General features: G+C 36.5%; 1 protein-coding gene across 6 annotated transcripts in view; it reads left to right on the forward strand.

The window, feature by feature from the left end:
- The window catches only part of Evi5 (ecotropic viral integration site 5), a 166025-nt gene that overhangs the window by 139159 nt on the left and 7976 nt on the right, over nt 1-18890 (forward strand). For all 6 annotated transcript variants that reach the window (XM_089231584.1, XM_089231583.1, XM_089231586.1 and 3 more), the window contains 12 exons: nt 6749-6947; nt 7064-7363; nt 8281-8406; nt 10252-10395; nt 10538-10627; nt 11966-12063; nt 13168-13228; nt 14515-14568; nt 15073-15240; nt 16045-16170; nt 18061-18210; nt 18543-18659. In XM_089231584.1, the coding sequence (XP_089087710.1) occupies nt 6749-6947; nt 7064-7363; nt 8281-8406; nt 10252-10395; nt 10538-10627; nt 11966-12063; nt 13168-13228; nt 14515-14568; nt 15073-15240; nt 16045-16170; nt 18061-18210; nt 18543-18659 (1633 nt within the window). The remainder of the gene's footprint in view (nt 1-6748; nt 6948-7063; nt 7364-8280; nt 8407-10251; nt 10396-10537; nt 10628-11965; nt 12064-13167; nt 13229-14514; nt 14569-15072; nt 15241-16044; nt 16171-18060; nt 18211-18542; nt 18660-18890) is intronic.

An 18890-nucleotide genomic window follows, 5' to 3' on the forward strand; every position in this document is an offset into this window, starting at 1 on the left:
GGGGGGGGTTATTTTTTTCCCTGCAAAATAACACTATAATCTTGGCTCGGGGGGGGCCCCCCCCCAATCCTTTGCGTACGTCAATGAGGAAATGCCCTTGAAAAAGTGCAATATTCTCCGAGACATTGCTCATTGAAAGGCATCTCGGGATTTAGAGAAATTTTAATAAATTGCAAATATTTAAAGAATCTTTCTCGAAACTGTCCCTTAATATATATGCTGCTCTTATCCTCATTTTCAGCCATTTTTTAATTCAATTACGTCGGCTAATCGGTCTTTATATACTGCCCTCAGTGAAATAAATGCCACATCTAAAATCGGCACCTTATTTGGATATTTTTCCCACATTGAAAGTATGTTTCTGTAACCAACGAGTTCGAAAGACAAAGGTTGTGTATGGACCTGATACTTTACACCGGATATAACCGACTACCAAACTGAATTTTCTCAAGAAAAAGAAAACTGCAAAAATAATCTGTTCAGGTAATAAGAGATTAATCACATACAGCGGAATTCGAAAAGAAGATCTCGGTTCGGTTCGATCTCCGTCTGAATCAATTCCCCTAAAGAAAAGATTATTTTTCTTATTCATTTTTTTCGATCTTTGCTTTTCATTAACCTGTTTGGGATAAGAAAAATTGCCTGGAGATTTCTTTTTGACTTTCTCGTGTCCCATTTATTTACCTCGCGGCGGACAAAGCTTCGTATTTGTTCAGAGGGTGGTGGTGTTGCTATTATTGTTTGATAATAATGCTCTTCCGAGGTCTTATCGATCAATGGCCTGCCTTTTGCTCTTCCGTATTTTTCCATGTTTACATTTCATTTTTCTGATGAGAAAAAGCTTCTCTCCTCCTGCTGATCCTTTCTTATTTTCACTTGTTTCGTGTTTACTTATGATTTTTGTTATCACTTTGACCGGAGGGAATTTGTCCCGGTGTGGCTTCCGTGTCCATTGTTCATTGCCAATGTCTGCCTTTTTTTTAGGATATATCGTGGATAGCCTCACACCTTTTATATTTATGTTTCTCTGTTAGTCCAATGATAAGTGCATTCTTGGTGTTGTGTTTTTTGTTTTTTTCCGAACTTTCTGACGGTGCGTTCGAGCAAAACTTTACGACAAGACCTGAAACCCCTCGGGTGTTCTGACTCTTTGCTGCAAGTGTTTACGGTGTTCGTAATGTGTGTATCTGGATTTTGTTATCACACGTACATGGTGATCCAAAGTTCATACAAAATTCTAAAAATTGAATGCTTAAAATAATTACTCAGCTTCACAGAAATGCACAAGAAGAATGTCTTTTTTTTTTTAAATAAAATTATTCCTCCACCGCTATGTTGAAATATCAGGCAGATATACCGAAATTACTCACTTGGCTGGAGAGCTAGCAGTTGGCAAAATATTTAACTTAGCTATTCTGGAGATACCGTATCTCTTGGCCTATCCGCTTTGGCCACTACGTTAATGTATACAGGGTGCATAGGTTTTTACTGGCAAACTGTTGATCCTAGAAGTATACTTTCAATTAGAAAAAGTATTCAAATAAGGTGTTTAATTCATATACAGTATTTTTCTGAAAACAAGACCTAGCATGATTTTTCAGGATGCTCCGAATATAAGTGCTATTATAAAATCGTCAATCTCACGCATTAGTATGTCGTTGGAACATATGACGGATGTATTGAACTATACAAAATGATAATGATTTTATTATCATCAAATAAAAATATAAATAAATCATAAATAAACCCACATCGAAATTTATACTTGAAATAAATTTTAATATAAATGACAATTAAATTTTCGTTAACACCCATGAAGTCCTTGGACGAGAGGTAACACCCACGTACATAGATAAATTTCAGACTTTGACTTTTATCAGAGAAAATGAAGAAAATTATTGCCCACTGTGTTCCTGATGATAAATAAAAAAAGCAACGTATGCCCGGTAATACACTATAAAAATTTTAGAAAGTTCTTTTATGAAACTTGAAAAATGCAATCAATAAGCGTATTAGATACATTCACACAAATGTGACCAATAGATTTACTAGTTGTTTCATAAAATTTTTATAGTGTTATCCGGGCAATAAGTAAACAACCAATACCGTTTGACGCTGAGGACTGAATGAAGAGACGAGTATTTCCGGCATGTACGGACACATCGTCTCGTTTGGTCCTGAAAATCTAAACTGAACTTCTGGCTTAAACGACGTCACCCAAAAAAAATGTTTTATGAAGTTCGGCGTTTGCAACTTTTTGTCGATTTCTTTTTGTGTAACCATCATTAAAAAATGTCTTCAAAAAAGATAAAGAGTTACTCTAACAAAAACTAAGCCTTAGGCCGGTATTACACTGTAAAAGTTTGATAAAATCCCTTTTATAAAACTTGAAAAATCTAACCAATAAAGTTATTGGTTACATTATAGAAAATGCAACTGGTGACCTTATTGGCAGAATTTTTCAAGTTTTATAAAAGGACTTTTATAGTGTAATGCCGGCCTAAGGCCAGTATTACACTATGAAAGTTTGATAAAAGATATTTTACAAAATTTGAAAAAGACTACCAATAAGCCTATTGGTTACATTTGCTCGAATGTAACCAATACGCTTATTAGTTGCATTTTTCAAAGTTTCATGAAATAACTGTTTAAGTTATTTCATTTTATAGTGTAATATCGGCTTTAGCGTGATTTTTGAAGCAAATGGTGTACATATATATAAGCACACGGTATATATGTCATTCATGTTGCAAAAGGTTATAGAGTTATTAAAATAAAATAAAATAAACTTTTTATACGGATACTCTGTCCTCAAAAACTCAATTACAGAGTTATTGTCCTGTCTTTCCTGATGCCAACAACAAAAAAAAAATTCCATGTTTTTTTACGTGCAATATTCGCTGAAATATTTGAATTCGGAAAACGGGGGAAATTGCGAAAAAAACAGCATTAAATGCGGTTATACCGTTTTACTCGCATTTAATGCTGTTTTCAAATTAGGGAACTTTCAACGAAATAATCGTCCAGAACCAGCATGGCGAATTTCTAAAGTTTTTAATTTTCCAATATTTATTTTATTTATTAACCGAGTAGTGCGTTTCATACGCAAATATTTTCCAAAAAAAAAAAAAAAAAATCGCAATCTTTTATCTGATATCTGATGTGATTATCACACTAGATACAACAAATCGTAATGAATAATGACATCATATGGTGAACGGGACCATACGAATGAATTGTCCCAATAGGGAAGAGATAGTCCGCTAAAGATTCATGATCCAATTAGTTTGCTTGTAACGTGACATCATGAAAAGAAAGAGGCGGAAAATCTTACTGATATTTTTCCCTCCACTGATTGGAAGCTATTCGTGTGCTGGGCACTTCTCTCTCTCTCTCTCTCTCTCTACACGGTCTTTCAATTAAGAAAAAAAGAAGGAGCTAAATACACGTTCCGCTTTGGTCGAGTAATTACTCGATCAAATGATAGGTCTTTGGTTGACATATCATCTGGAACGAATCACTCCCTGGAGACGACGATAATGATTAAGGGCCTAGTAGTCACCCTGGCAACTTTTACGAAAACATGTCAGTTTCTCACACCCTTTCGTGTATCAAGTTCAAGGTCGAATTTTTAAAAAAAAAAACAAATTATTCATATGAAATTATGCTCAGTACTACGGAACTGTAGTACTCAGTACTGTAGAACACCGATTATATGCACATAAAAAGTGGTGAAATCTAAAAATATGCAAAATGCTAAAATATGCACTAAAAAATTCCTGAAAATGTCAGAACAAATGTCAAAGTATGAACTAAAACTGAGAAAATATGTGTCAAAAATTAAATACTCCTGAAAAAAAACATGTTTTAACCCTCTTTACGATCAAGGACGTATTATTGCGTCCAAACACCATTGGAATAAATTCGTGCAAGTTCACTCTGTTTTATTTCCTCTCTCCTCATAATCGTGAAGCTTTATTGTAACCCTATGAATTGAAGTATTTTTTTCATTCCCTTTTTTGTATACTCTTAATAGTGATTTTTTTCCTCACATACAATGTATCTCTCTACTTTATACATGTAAGAGCGAAAGTGACGGGTGAAGGTGAAAAGAGACTAGAAGAAATACTCTCTTTTATCTACTTATTTATTGTATTATTTTTCCTTTTTTTTTCTTTTTTCTTTCCCCCTTCATTTTTCTAACGTATAGTTAGGTTAGGTCAGGGTTACCAGATTTATCGCCGATTCGTCAAATTCAAATAATCCAAGTTTATTGTCAAAAGCATGTAAGTGAAGTGGTTAAAATAACTATTCTTTTTCGCTTAGTGCATTTGCAAAGATAATCCTCAAGCAAATAACTTTTGTATGTTTTTTTATTCGGGAATTTCTTATTAGTTGTAACTGCCCACAAATAGATAAAAAGTTTTGCTCTGAAGAGAAATGAAGTGTATGTGCACACCAGTAATAAACCCTGCCTCCAGGTTGTCAGGTTGAGCAACAGATACTAGGAAAATCTGCAAACATGTTCAGTAATTCTCTAAATTCACCGCTTTCTTCAAATGATGCTTATCTCTTACAAAGAAAGGTAAGATACCAACTATCGGTCATTGTTCATGGGGAGAGGGGGGAACCGATGAGCAATATTCACTTGAGAAATTGTAAACTCTGATTGAGCTTTCGTAAAACTTCGAAAATATGCATTTGTTTTGAAAAATGCACCAGTTTTATGCATCTATATAAATTAATACAGAAATGAGCCAAAATATGCTAACGCATATGCTCGTGCGCATTTGCATATAATCCGGGCTCTACTCATCAACATGAAGTTTTCGTAGCGCACACGCATCAAGAAAGGTTCGAATTAAAAGCTTGTGTTTTACTTTGTGCGATCCACCAACGTGATCTCTAATGTCCAATCCAAGTTGAAATAAATATAAAAAAAAACTCGTGTGTATTAAATAGATTCGACATATTGAAAAACAAAGGCGTAGTCTAATGAAGATAATTACAGCACATCGAAGAAAGAGACTTCCTAGCCATTAAGAAAATGTGAACATTGGAGAGAGAAAGAGAGAGAGGTTTTCGTTGTCTCCGCCGGGAATCGAATCCGGGTTCTCTTGCAAATTGGGCAAGCGCATTCATCAATATACAACAGAGACACAACTATTTCTTTCCGTATTATAACACGCACATTAACGTGTTGCGCTGAGTAGAAACATGGACATTTGGAGGCGGAGTAACTCTCCCATTTATGTACTGTAATGCTAAGTTGTTGAGAAAATAACATCTATTTCTCTCTCTATCTATTGCCACCTGGAGACTTATCATTAGTTGAGGGGAAGCCACCATGTCTCTACCCAGCGCATCACGGTATGCTTTTTTTTTCAAACCCAGCACAATTCCGGTCTATCGCCACAGTCAGTATACTACCGAATGAGTTGTGCCGGAAGTGTGCATTAGTACCTAACAGTTTAAGTGCGTATCTAGTGTTTTGCAGGAATTTTTAGTGCTTCATCTATTTTTAAACTATAAGTGAAGTGTAATGATTCAATATTTGTACTTTTGATGACCTGATGTTCTGTTTGGCGAGAACTTTTAATGGGCAGATCGGCTCGCATTTGCGCATCGAAGTTGAAAACCACAGAAAACCAACTTCAACTGACCATTAACTGTACCGCCGGTGGGATTCGAACTTGCATGCGATGTTTTTTATATGCCATTTTTCCCTCGTCGTATTTTGTATCCTACCTGCACTGGCATACCGTTTTTATTCTGTATTTGTGTCTCTCTTGTAATTGCGTACGTCTATAGTTTGTCTGACCCCCCCCCCCCCCCTTCGAGGCCTGCTGGCGGCGTGTGTATCTTTGGAGCATCTGCCTAATGTAACTTAAATTTTGTGTCTTCTTGCCCGCTGGTGGTCTTTGGGTGCTTCAGACGTCGCATCTCTCTTCTACCATCACCCAAACCCTCTGGGTAACCAGCTGACATCCCCTATTGAGACGGGGGGGGGGCGTGGTCGGTTTCGGGTCCTTGCAATGTTAGTCCGTCACTATGATACTCGGCCTCACAGTGGCTGTACATCACGGTACCGTGAGTGTTATAATTAGGGAAGAAATAGTTGTGTGTCTGTGGCATATTGGTTAGTGTGCTTACCCGGTTCGGAGGAGAACCAGGATTCGATTCCCGGCGGTGACAACACACTTTTCTTTCCAAAGGTTATCTCAGCATTAATATCCAGAAAGTCTTTTTCGTTGTCGTGCTGCATTGCTGGGAAAATATAACATCTCTCTCTCTCTCTCTCTCTCTGCAGTGAAGATTTTTACCACAGTTAACAAAATGTTTACAAATCGAACTTCCCATTGACCACGTCTTTTTATCCAGCAATCTTCTCACAATGACACCAGAAGATAGTCCACATTCTTCTACTATAGACTCTTACTTCCGTGATTATACTCATGATCTCTGATGTGAATGAAACGTGCCATTTACTTGTAATTCGAATTATTACACGAATTTTGAGTAGAATGAAATGCAAAGGTTTTTAACAGCTGGCTGACGCGAAGATATGTTTTGGAAAGAGAAAAAATGCAACTGCTCCTGCGGGGAATCGAACCCACGTCCTTTCTCTTTCCAAAATATATCTCCGCATCAGCCATCTGTTAAAATCCTATGTATGGATAGCGGAGAGTGACATCATCCTGGGATAGAATGAAATGTTAATTACTTTTGTGTATGTTTCTCGTTGCAGACTCCTCGAGGCTGATTCCAAGTCCGTGAATTCGCTGACATCGGGTCACTCGCGTAAATCGTCCAGTACTAGCCTTGTGTCAGTGAATTCGAGTGCTAGTCAGGCCGTCGACGAAGATGGGGAAGACATTTGGCAAGTTTGGGGCACCGTGGTCAGCGAGTGGGAGACTTTCTCCAAAAAGAAAGCCTCGTTCGTGAAGGTGAATAGTGACTTTTACATTTTAGTTCTCTTACGGTTTATTTAATGCGCTTCTTTCGAATATTATTATTACAATGATGATGGCAATTGTTTTTTTCCCCCCTTTTTGATTTACAGGATTTAGTTCGCAGGGGCATACCCCACCATTTCCGCAGCATTGTTTGGCAGCTTTTGTGCAGCGCCCAGAGTTGTCCAGCCCGAGAGCTTTATACAGACTATTTGAAAAGCACTTCTCCGTGTGAAAAAGTTATTCTCAGGGACATTGCCCGCACCTATCCCGAACACGATTTTTTCCGAGAGAAGGATGGTCCCGGCCAAGAAAGCCTCTTCAACGTCATGAAAGCTTACTCGTTACACGACAGAGAAGTCGGATACTGCCAGGGCAGTGCTTTCATTGTTGGGCTGCTGCTGTTACAGGTGACTACCATCGCCCGGTTTTATCACCCCTTATGTGCTTCAATTGAAGCTTAAAATTGTGTATTATTGAACATATATGTTATTTTGTGTCTGTTCTTATGCTCGCATTGTGAATTGTGTTGCCACATGCTTTCGATGTTGTGTTTTTTGTTGTATTTACTGTTAATCTGAGAACTGTGTGTAGGAATAGCCCCTCTAGAATAGTTTTTTCGATGTTTTGCAGAAATGGGAGGATATTTTTACATAAGACACATATTAGTAAATATTTCTGAGTTAAAATTAGCATGCACTATACCGGTGGTTTCCCAGAGAGTTGACGATATTGCCTCAGGGGCTTCATTCAATGTGTTAAATAATATGAAAATTGTCTTTGGGTGGTCTGCATCACTTAATTTTTGTTTGTCTAAGGCCACGTCTCTCAAAACCAATATTAAAGATTTATGAGAGCATTTCTGAAACACCCTGTACTCGTGTTTCAAGAAGCACACATTTAGTACTTAAATAGCTTACAACTTATAAACTTATGTAAATAGCTCACATTATACTGTATAAAGGCATCTTTTGTATAAGAAATTCAATATGAACCGTCATGAATGCATCATATTATGAATTATTTTTCCAGGAATTCATGTTTTGAATATCTTCACATAACAAACCTTTTTTTCTACTTCAAACTTGTCAGTTCAAGATTTTATTGCCTAAAATTATTAAAGCAGACTTGCAGTTAGTCGTGCATAGTTTCAAGGAACAAAATGCTTTGACCGTTAGACATGTTTCATTGTTACAATTGAATGAATAATTAGCCTAATGAATAGGCCAAACTTGAAACAAGATACTGATTTTACATACGTATACTCATTTTACATGTTTCACCATTTTTGTTTTATCCACATATCACATGTTGCATTTTATTCCAGATGCCTGAAGAAGATGCATTTAGTGTGATGGTTCGTCTCATGGAAGACTACAGGTTGCGTGAAATGTATAAGCCTAGTATGGCAGAGCTTGGTCTTTGTATGTATCAGCTTGAGTGTATAGTGCAGGTAATTATTGATAGTTAAATATTTAGGGAGCATCTCTTTGTAGAAAATAAACATGAGATATATGTGTGTGTATATATAAACCAAAAATCCAAAAAAACTGGTACAGGCATGCGTATGCAAATAAAGAGATATGGAACCAATCAGAGTACGGTGCTGCGGTCGGCAACGCCTATATAACACAACAAGTGTCTGGCATAGTTGTTAGATCGGTTACTGCTGCTACAATGGCAGGTTATCGAGATTTAAGTGAGTTTGAACGTGGTGGTATAGTCGGCGCACGAGAGATGGCACATAGCATCTCCGAGGTAGCGATGAAATTTGGATTTTCACGTACGACCATTTCACGAGTGTACCGTGAATATCGGGAATCCGGTAAAACATTAAATCTACGACATCGCTGCGGCCGAAAAAAGATCATACTAGAACGGGACGACTGACGAGAATCATTAAACGTGACAGACGTGCAACCCTTCCGCAAATTGCTGCAGATTTCAATGCTGGGCCATCAACAAGTGTCAGCGTGCGAACCATTCAACGAAACATCATCGATATGGGCTTTCGGAGCCGAAGGCCCACTCGTGTACCCTTGATGATTGCACGACACAAAGCTTTCCGCCTCGCCTGGGCCCGACAACACCGGCATTAGACTGTTGAGGACTGAAAACACGTTGCCTGGTCTGACGAGTCTCGGTTCCAATTGCTTCGAGCTGATGGACGTGTACGGGTATGGAGACAACCTCATGAACCTATGGACAATACATGTCAACAGGTTACTGTTCAAGCTTGTGGAAGCTCTGTGATGGTATGGGGGCGTGTGCAGTTGGCGTCATATGGGACCCCTGATACGTCTAGATACGACTCTGACAGATGACAGGTACGTAAGCATCCTGTCTGATCACCTGCACCCATTCATGTCCATTGTGCATTCTGACGGACTTGGACAATTTCAGCAGGACAATGCGACACCTCACACGTCCAGAATTGCTACAAAGTGGCTCCAGGAACACTCTTCTGACTTTAGACACATCCGCTGGCCACCAAAATCCCAGACATGAACATTATTGAACATATCTGGGATAACTTGCAACGTGCTGTTCAAAAGAGATCTTCACCCCCTCTTACTCCTACGGATTTATGGACAGCCCTCAGGATTCATGGTGTCAATTACCTCTAGCACTACTTCAGACATTAGTCGAGTCCATGCCACGTCGTGTTGCGGAACTTCTGCGGGCTCGCGGGGGGCCCTACACGATATTAGGCAGATTTACCAGTTTTTTTGGCTCTTCAGTGTATATACAGACATGTATATGTGTGTATATATACACAGATACAGATATATGTTATATACACACAAATATACATATATATACATTATATATCGATATATACACATATTGTATATATATATCTGTCTAAGACACACCTTTATAAAATGGAAATCTGTCTAAAACGGAATATTATTTCAGTCTCTTGATGTTCCCTTCTGTACAGTATCACTGTATATTTTAGCAAAGTCCATGCAGTTTATATGGTCCTTTTTCTCGTTTCTTATTTTTATAATTTTCTTTATTTTTTCAGTATTAAAATACAGAAGAACCTCTCTTTTACAGATGCCAATGGGTCGAAAAAATTTGTCAGTAAGGGGGGGGGGGTGACCATTGTTCAGGAGTTTAAAATGCATAATTTTGTTATGCATTGGGAAATTATTATTTAGCACAAAAGAGGTGGTGGCTGCATCTAAGGGGATGACCATTCAGAGGGGTTTTACTGTACTGCAATAATTATTGCAACATTTTTCGTAAATGGGATTGTTGATGATAAACCTGTGCATTTCTTTTTTTCCAGGAACAAATTCCCGAAATTTACATGCATTTCCAGGCCCAGAGCTTCCACACTTCAATGTATGCATCGTCCTGGTTCCTTACTCTCTTTACATCTTCCCTTCCTCTTTCATTAGCCTGCAGAGTTATGGATTTATTTTTGTCTGAAGTGAGTGCTTATACAATCTGACTTCACTGAATTGCTGAAATATATTAAGATACTGTTTTTTTACTGGATTATTTTTAAATTTATACTACTACTCTCCCCATCATTGCTCTGTTAACTGTATTTTTTTCACACTCTTCTGTAGGGCATGGAGATTATATTTAGGATAGGTCTAGCAATATTGCAATACTGCAAGGAAGATCTATTGCAATATGATATGGAAGGAATGCTAAGAGTAAGATTTTTATTCCATTTCTTTAGCTTTGATTGCTAAATAAGATTGTAAGAAACATTTGTGTTGATATGCAACTATTTATTAACTCAATTTTTTTTCTGTTAATTTTCAATTCAGAAAAATATATATGTAGTACCAATGTCTTGTAATACAATTACTATTTATTTTAAGTATATACTACTTGCATCATCTCGCTGACAAATTCCACATTACACAAAGTATGTTCATACTGTGATACCTCAAAGTCGGGTTTAACACATTCATGAAATTTGTATCTCTATCATGTCAAAGCAAACTTTTCCCATTCTGAATTGATGGGAATTTTACTTTTAAATTTGGTACACCTCCCCACAATATTGATACTGCTACAAAAAGCAATTCATGTAGTCTAGTATTCTAATTACTACTACTCTTCCATGCACTCCAGTATTCTGAGACATTGCCTTAGTGGCATTGTGGTAAGATGCCCCTCTACCATGATACTCTTTCGTCTATGAAGGTTTCCGAGAGGTCTGTGGGCTTGATGCTGAGATAAAAATTTAGATAACAAGTTGTCTCTTTCCCAACGAACCTGAGACGACCAGCTATAGATGTTGCCTTCATTCTGACCCAACTCAGTCGTAGTAAATTGCTGTGTGGCGATATGACTGGAGTTGGTGCTCAGTAAAATGTTTATTAAGTATTCTGAGCACTACAAAATTACTATCCTGCATAGTCCAGAATTCCAAGCAAAAATAGTTTTGCTTACAAGACAAATACAATGCACAGTACAGTAAAGAAGCAATCACTGTGAGATATAATCTATAGCACTTCCAAGTTCTAGCACCACTATATATTTTGTTGATAAGATGTTATCCATCTGTGTGCTGCATGTCTAAATAAACTTCTACAAACCTGCTAAATACTGTAAAGGCTGCTACATACTACGTTGACGTGATGTAAGGCCACATCATGTCGAAATCTGATTTGTGAGAATTCTGTGATGTAGGAATGCCATGTCCACATAATTCTCACGTCACAGAATCCCATGAATCAGAATTCTACTTGAATCTGACGTGATGAGAAGCGACATAATGTCAGCATAGTGTGTAGCGGCCTTTAGTTTTTATAAAACAGTTCATATTCTATGACTTACCAGTAGATTATGGGGGGCTTTATGAAAATTAGAAACAGATTAAATAGGTATGACAAATTTGAGCACTGACAAAATATTTCGAATCATAATTTGTTTCCCCTCATTTTTATTTCCTCCCAAGGTGTTAATTTGTCACATTTTTATTTTCAGTAAACATGTGGAATTTTATGTGATTTTTCAAAAACAATGTTTCTTTTTTCCAGTATTTTCAGAAAGAAATGCCGATCAAATGTGAAGCTGATCCAGATTATTTAGTATCCCTAGCCATGCAAGTAAAATACAATAGCAAGAAAATGAAAAAGTATGCACTTTATTGCAAACATTTAAATTTGAAAAAAAAAAAAAAAAAAATTAAAATTTTCTTTCCCTTAACGCATTTGATATTTTTAATTTAGTTTTTATGTAATTTCATTCATACTACAGATTCACAAGACAAAACAATGCATCAATTGTTATTTAATACATATTAAGATTTCATATATAGTAAAGTCTCGCAAATCCGAGCCCTGGAAGTTCAAGTTTCTGGATAATTTAAGGCACTGAAAATTTTCGAATTTCCTTCTTGAGGTCCTCTATCTATTTTTTCCTTCAAGAACCCAATTTATTTTTACCAGAAATACTACACAGTATGTAGGTTTCGTACAATACATATTCACTCTGAAAGGGACTAGGTGGCTCCCAGCCCTATAATGTAATGGGTAACTTGTGTAATAACATATTAAACTCCCTTGTGGATAGATGCAGACCATTTTAACTTTTGGCTGGGGGGTTCATTGGGAAACAGAAGTAAGTTTGACCTTTTTTTTCTTTGTAATAATGGAGGACAATAGCATTGCCTCCTAATTACTTACATAAAATAATTTGGAAGACAGTTGAAAAGCTACAATGTCTCCATGTCATTCACCACTACTACTACTAAACCAGACATGCACCTTGTCTATATTCCTCTGGGGAACCTCTAACGAATTTTCTAACTATGAGTGAAGTGTAATGATTGAATGATTTATCGTTGTAAGTCTGTTGCTCTCTGTGGCGAGACTTTTTATTGGGGCACTTCATTCACCATAAATCCCATCTTCAACTCTTCTTGATCACTCCCTTACTGCATTTTCCCCTTGCTCACTTCAGATCTAAATGCCATTATAATAATATTCATCCAATATTCCTAAATGCTCACAAGCCAAGTCTTATCTTCTAAAGTTTGCTTACTCCTCATCAAGCTTTTTTCCGTAAAAGTAGTGCATTAAAAAAATGCTTATCACTGATTTTTTTTAAATTTTTATTTCATACATCCTCTGGGAGACTCCTCAAAGTCTGAAAAATTCTGCTATGTATACATGTTTTTATAATTATTATTATTATTGTGAGGTTGATTTTATTTTGTTTACTTTTTTGAAATGATTAGGCTTGAAAAAGATTATACATCCTACAAAGCAAAAGAACATGAAGATATGGTTGAATTGAGAGTAAGTTGATCTTGATTGATTTTATAAACCTTATTTAATTGAATCCATTCATACATAACAACACTAAAGCAGTGTATATTTTACCACCCTTGGCTTCCCTGGCCTTGTTATCATTTATCCGCAACTACCCACAATAGTACAGGAAAGAATCGGACCACTTTCAAGCATTGAATAGGTGCATATTAATGCACAAACTTCTTGCAAAAACTCTTGTATTTAAAAATATTTAGATCCATATTTTGATCAAATTTTTCGACACAGGGAAACGCAAGTTGATTCACCGAAAGCTAGTGATGATTTCTAAAATTACTGATTAAAAACAAAACGACAAGATCCAAGTTCAGAAATTCCAAGATATGATGAGCATGTTCAGCAAGTCATCCACCTTATGCCAGAGACATGAATGTGCAGGTATTCACTTTTGGGTTTATCAGCTGGTTGGATCACTTATTTTGCTAAATTTTGTCAGAAATGCACAAATGTGTATCCCCCGTATTGAAACACATTTTACAAAACAGTTTAGGAGAACAACTTCCATAGAGTAACATGGGTAGAGTCTTTTCTCTGGTCATATTTTCCAAGATCAAGAAATTCACACATCCATGTCTTTGGCTAAGAGGAACAATATTAAATAGCTTCAAGCAGGTGGCCTTTATTGCTTAATCTATTTCTGTATTTCTTTATATCCTTTCAGTGGATTAATGTGTGATATAAATAGAATATATGGTTTTTATATCGTCAATCAATATTACATAGTTACCAACACTACATTTGCTATCAATGAATAGCATTTGAAGATATTTGATTGAAATTTGATTAATTGATTAAAGTTTTTTGATTAACCAGTGAAAAATTTTAATCAATTCCCAACCTTAGTTTTGGAGTCTGTTATAGGTCTGCCTATTCTTCCGTATCTGACATTGGTTTTTTCAGATTGGGTCTAGTTTTTGAGATGAAGTGGAAATTGAATTTCAATCGTAATACATAAGCAGAATACACAGATCGCGTTGTTAAGAGTATGTGTTATCTCAAAAACTAGAGCCAGTCTGACAAAACTAATGCCAAATTCAGAATCAGCACCCCAAAATTATCCTAAAATCACTGAAATATCTTTGAGAACAAAATTAGAGTTGAGCAGTGTTATAACTTCTTATAATATGCTGGGTATTGAATGTTTTTCTTAAAATTAAACTTTATAAGTTGAAATACTGTCATTAAATGTTGAATATAGTTGCTTTTTTGTTAGTTTTATTTTTGAACTTTTTTATCATTATTGTTTATTCTAGCGGCTAAGAACTGAAAATAAGCTTCTTCGTCAGCGGATAGAGCATCTTGAATCTGTAAGTTTCCTCTTGAACAACAGGCAAATTTCTTTCGATGATTTTTTTTTTCAACAGTGATTTGGGAAACTAAGAACTTCAGAGAATATACATTTGTTAAACATTGGCTTGCAATTTTTAATCATGAAATTTCAATACCATCTGTTGAAGCTCCAAAATGTATCATGGAAATCACCATAAGAAACCTATGTTTGCTATCTTTGGAAGAGTCTAATTTGATGATGACATTTCATGTTTATCTTTCAAAACTTATTACACATATGACTGTGTTCAAACATTTTTTTACTGTGACATCAAGAGAGTAGCGTCCGTCAAAAGAGAGTTTTGTTGGAGTCCCATGTTGAAACTGTTATTTTTATGCAAAATAAGCGGTACATTTTTGATAAGTTATTATAGTAAGTTTAATTTTTTGTGGGGGCATCTGGGCAGTGCCCTGAGTGCCCCATCCTAGTTATGGGCCTGTGTCACATGTATTTCTAATACCCCATACAATTTTTTTTCTAGGAAAGTTCTTCACTGGCTGATAGATTAATACAAGATCAAGTAACGAGAGCCCAAGAGGCTGAGGATAACTATGCAGTCAATCGAGAGCTCAGTTCGTTGAAGCAGCAGGAGCTCCTGACGAGGCAAGAACTTGAAAGAGCTTATCACAGAATCAAAGAATTACACGAGGTAGTCAAAGTATCTATTACCCATTCTGCAGATACAGCCATTCCTTGATTATGACTTTGAGAAACAAATGTGAGCAGATCTCTCATTTAAAAAAAAAGTCCCTCCACAGAGAGCAATCAAGCGTAAAGCAATTAAAATTCAGGTATAATACACAAACTGGAAATGAGCTGTGTTTTTGTCTGTGTGTCTTTTGAATTTGGAAGCATTCCTCAGAAGCAAAGTTGTGTTAGGTACGCAGCACATACATGCCACATTCCAACATGCTACTATTCGTTAGAAGTTCTGCATTGGAATATTTACAAGGTGTATGTGTGGTTTAGTAGAAATAGTTGTCATTCCTCGACTTATGAACAGGATATGTTTTAAGCATTGTTCATAAGTTGAATTGCATTCACAGTCAAAATCATACCAGTTTGCTAATTTTGGGTAGGTGAGAGGAAAAGAGGTGGGCCTAATTGAAACATTCTCATCAAATATTGCCACAGTCAGTCTGTAATTTGAGTGCAGAACCTCCCACTTCGTAACTCAAAAAGATTGTAAATTGATTGTTCAAAGGTAGAGGGGAGTGGCTGTAATATGATTAAATAGCATGACCATATTGTTTTTTAATGAATACTTTATGATAGGTAAAGTTTGGTCATCCAGACTAACCTGGTAAAGCCGGTCATCCAAACTAAGAGCAGTTCCCAAACAGACTAATGTATGAGGCGATGGTTGCCTTTAACATCTACTTTAGCAAGAATCAAGATTAAATCAGACATCGAAGTGTTTAATAATTTCATTGTAAATATGTTTTCCTCATAGGCCAACTCTCAAAACGATGAAATTATCAAGTCTCTTCAGGAAGAGCTCATAGCTGTGAAGTTAAAGAAAGCGGAAGCTCGTGATACCATGCAAGATCTTTTGCAACGAATACAAGATTTAGAAATGGTATGTTCAGTACTGTAAGAATTTTCAAATTTTTCTCCATAACCAAATAAATGGAACTAAATCCAAAATCTGTATTAAGATAAAAAAAAAAAATGCTTGAGCATCTGTAAAGATCAAAATCACTCTGCATCAATGGCTTCCCTATGCAGTGCCTATTCTAGTGAGGGAGTGCTCTGAAAAACTTATGAGAGGGAGGTTACATTGATTCCCTTCTATGAGATATTTTGAGTTGCTAACTTTTGTAGTTAGAAGTGACATTTTATTTGAAGAAAGTTGATTAAAATATTTTTTCTTTATATATATTTTCTAGACTTTATTTTTAATTATTATTTGTCTGGGGGCTGGCTTCCTATGCCCTCCAGGGCCATAGTGTATCTTCTTGTGGCCCTGGGGCAGACTTTTCCTTGCCCCCCCCCCTTTTGAAAGGGTTATTATTATCCAAAACAAGTGTAATTTTTTGTGGAGCCCCCGTTTGGCTTGAGGCCCGGTCGCCTCAGCCTAGTTATGACCTTGATGCTCTCCTTTCTTCATATGCTTTTGTTCTACTTTGATAGGCGTGCTCTATATCTGTAATGCCCTCGTTGTAATAATTTTGTAAGCTTTTACCCTTGAGAAAGTTTGATGATACCCCCTAGACGCTGTGGCTTTGTGAAGCAACTGCTGTACTATTGCATATGCCGTTGCATAAATTTTAGTCCTGATGATTATTCACCAAGTTAATTCATATTTCAACATTTTTTTTACAATTCAATAATTGAGTCTTGAGGTAATAGTTATACATTCAATTTTAATTATATTAAAAAATACAGAAGTTGAAATAAAATCTTTTGCATTGTCTTGAATCATCCAGAAGTCTTTCATACATAGCTTTCAATTTTTGAAGTATAGTTATTAATCAAGGAAAGATATTTTTGGATATTATGCCTGGGTAAACTTGAAAAGTAAAGTCATCTGGTCTTGGCTTGGACTCAAACTCAGGCCCTTTTACAAACCGGGGAAGCATGCTACCATCTACACCACTGGAGTCACGCCCCTGCTTTCTTTAATTTATGCACTATGACATGAGGCACTGAAGTAGAGGCCATTGGTAGCCTCTCTTAACTTCAGCAAATGACTCCCAGATGGGATGGTAGAGAGAGATAGATAGACAGCTTTTATTATGACTAATGCCTCTACTTCAGCGTCTCATGCCACATTGCATGAAATAAGGAAGGCAGGGTCATGTCTCCAGTAGTGTAGATTGCAGCATGCTTGCCCAGTTTTCTGTATTTCTCTCTATCTTGTAATCATTGTCTTTTCTTGTTGTTCAATTAAGGTTTTTCTTAAATGTCGCTTCACCGCATAGGTGCCAGAACTGTGGGGGAGGGGGGTGGCTGAGGTTATTTCAGTCGCTCCTCCAATGAATTTTTGTGAGGGAGAGGCAGCATTTCTCTCTCTCCCCAACAATTCATGGATAGACAATTCAGCAAATCATTCCACTTCTTTCGTGCTGGTTTGAATCCCATATATACAGGATGAATGGCAATTTTCCGCCCCCCCCCCCAGTGTTTTCTTGCAATGAAGTGTGTGACAATGCGTGTCTTTGCCTCTGCTTCACTGCATTTGATGAATCCCCAGGACGTAACTAGGATTTTAGAGGGCAAACATGATTTTGCTGCCTTAACCACTGTAAAATTTGATAATTTTATAACTGGTTTTTGTTGCTACCTAGATATAGGGCAGTTGGCCCCTGTGCTTTCCTCCAATTCTGGCCCCAATAAACCTGTAGTATATTTGGTGCTGTCACATCCATTGTAGTGTGGTATTTATTTAATCTTTCTTTGCTCTAATGCTCTCTTATGCATAATTCTAATTAGCTTGACATAACCTATATCCTATCTTTATTTTCAGGTCAATAAATGTTTGAAAGACAATTATACAGACACTACCATGATTCGGATACAAGAAGAACTCATATCTGTCAAGCTAAGAGAAGCTGAAGCTCAGCAATACATTAAAGAGCTGCTCGAGAAAGTTTCAGAGCTTGAAGTTCAAGTTGATGTATGTTGTCACATGATGTATTTATTGCTTCATATATATACAATAGATAAGGGGTGAGGTTGCACATGTGTGTGTGTGTGTATGTCATGTTTTCAAGAAACATAAGTACCAAGTTCTTATTCAAGCCACACTTTGGCTACATAGAACAAATTTAAAAAAAAAAAACACTCACCAATTTGTTAAATTGATGAATGTTTTTTTGTTTTGAAAGTTTTTCATTCATATTACAATTTGAATTTCAACCCTCTCGATAAATGATAAATCTTGAAATCAGCATTTTTATGTCATCACATTGATGTATTAATTTTTTTAATCGCACTCTCTCTATTTAGGGTGTGAAAGGAAAGTTTGGGATGAACAATATACTGAAGCTGAGGCCTAATTTTATGAGCCAGAAATCAGAAAATGAGAAAGATTCGTCTTCAGCTGTTGCCAGCTTAGAAAAGAAGGTAATAACCTGTGATCAAAAGCAGAAGTCTTTCAATTTGATTCTTTGGGATCAATTTCTTAGGCTCATGATCTCAAAGTTTTGTGTGAAATTACACTTCGGGCAATCCCTAAACATCTCTTAGACCGTAAGAATGAAACTGTGTTTTCAAATTATGCAAGTACTGCTAAGGTTTTTTTCCCAACTATTAGCATTCAAGCTTTCATTAAATATGTGAAGTTTCAGTATACAG

Source organism: Pholcus phalangioides, unplaced genomic scaffold, assembly GCF_987345545.1.
Source record: "Pholcus phalangioides strain wild (caught in Gottingen) unplaced genomic scaffold, Ppha-v1.0 ptg000004l_1, whole genome shotgun sequence".
In the NCBI taxonomy this organism is placed as follows: Eukaryota; Metazoa; Arthropoda; class Arachnida; order Araneae; family Pholcidae; genus Pholcus; species Pholcus phalangioides.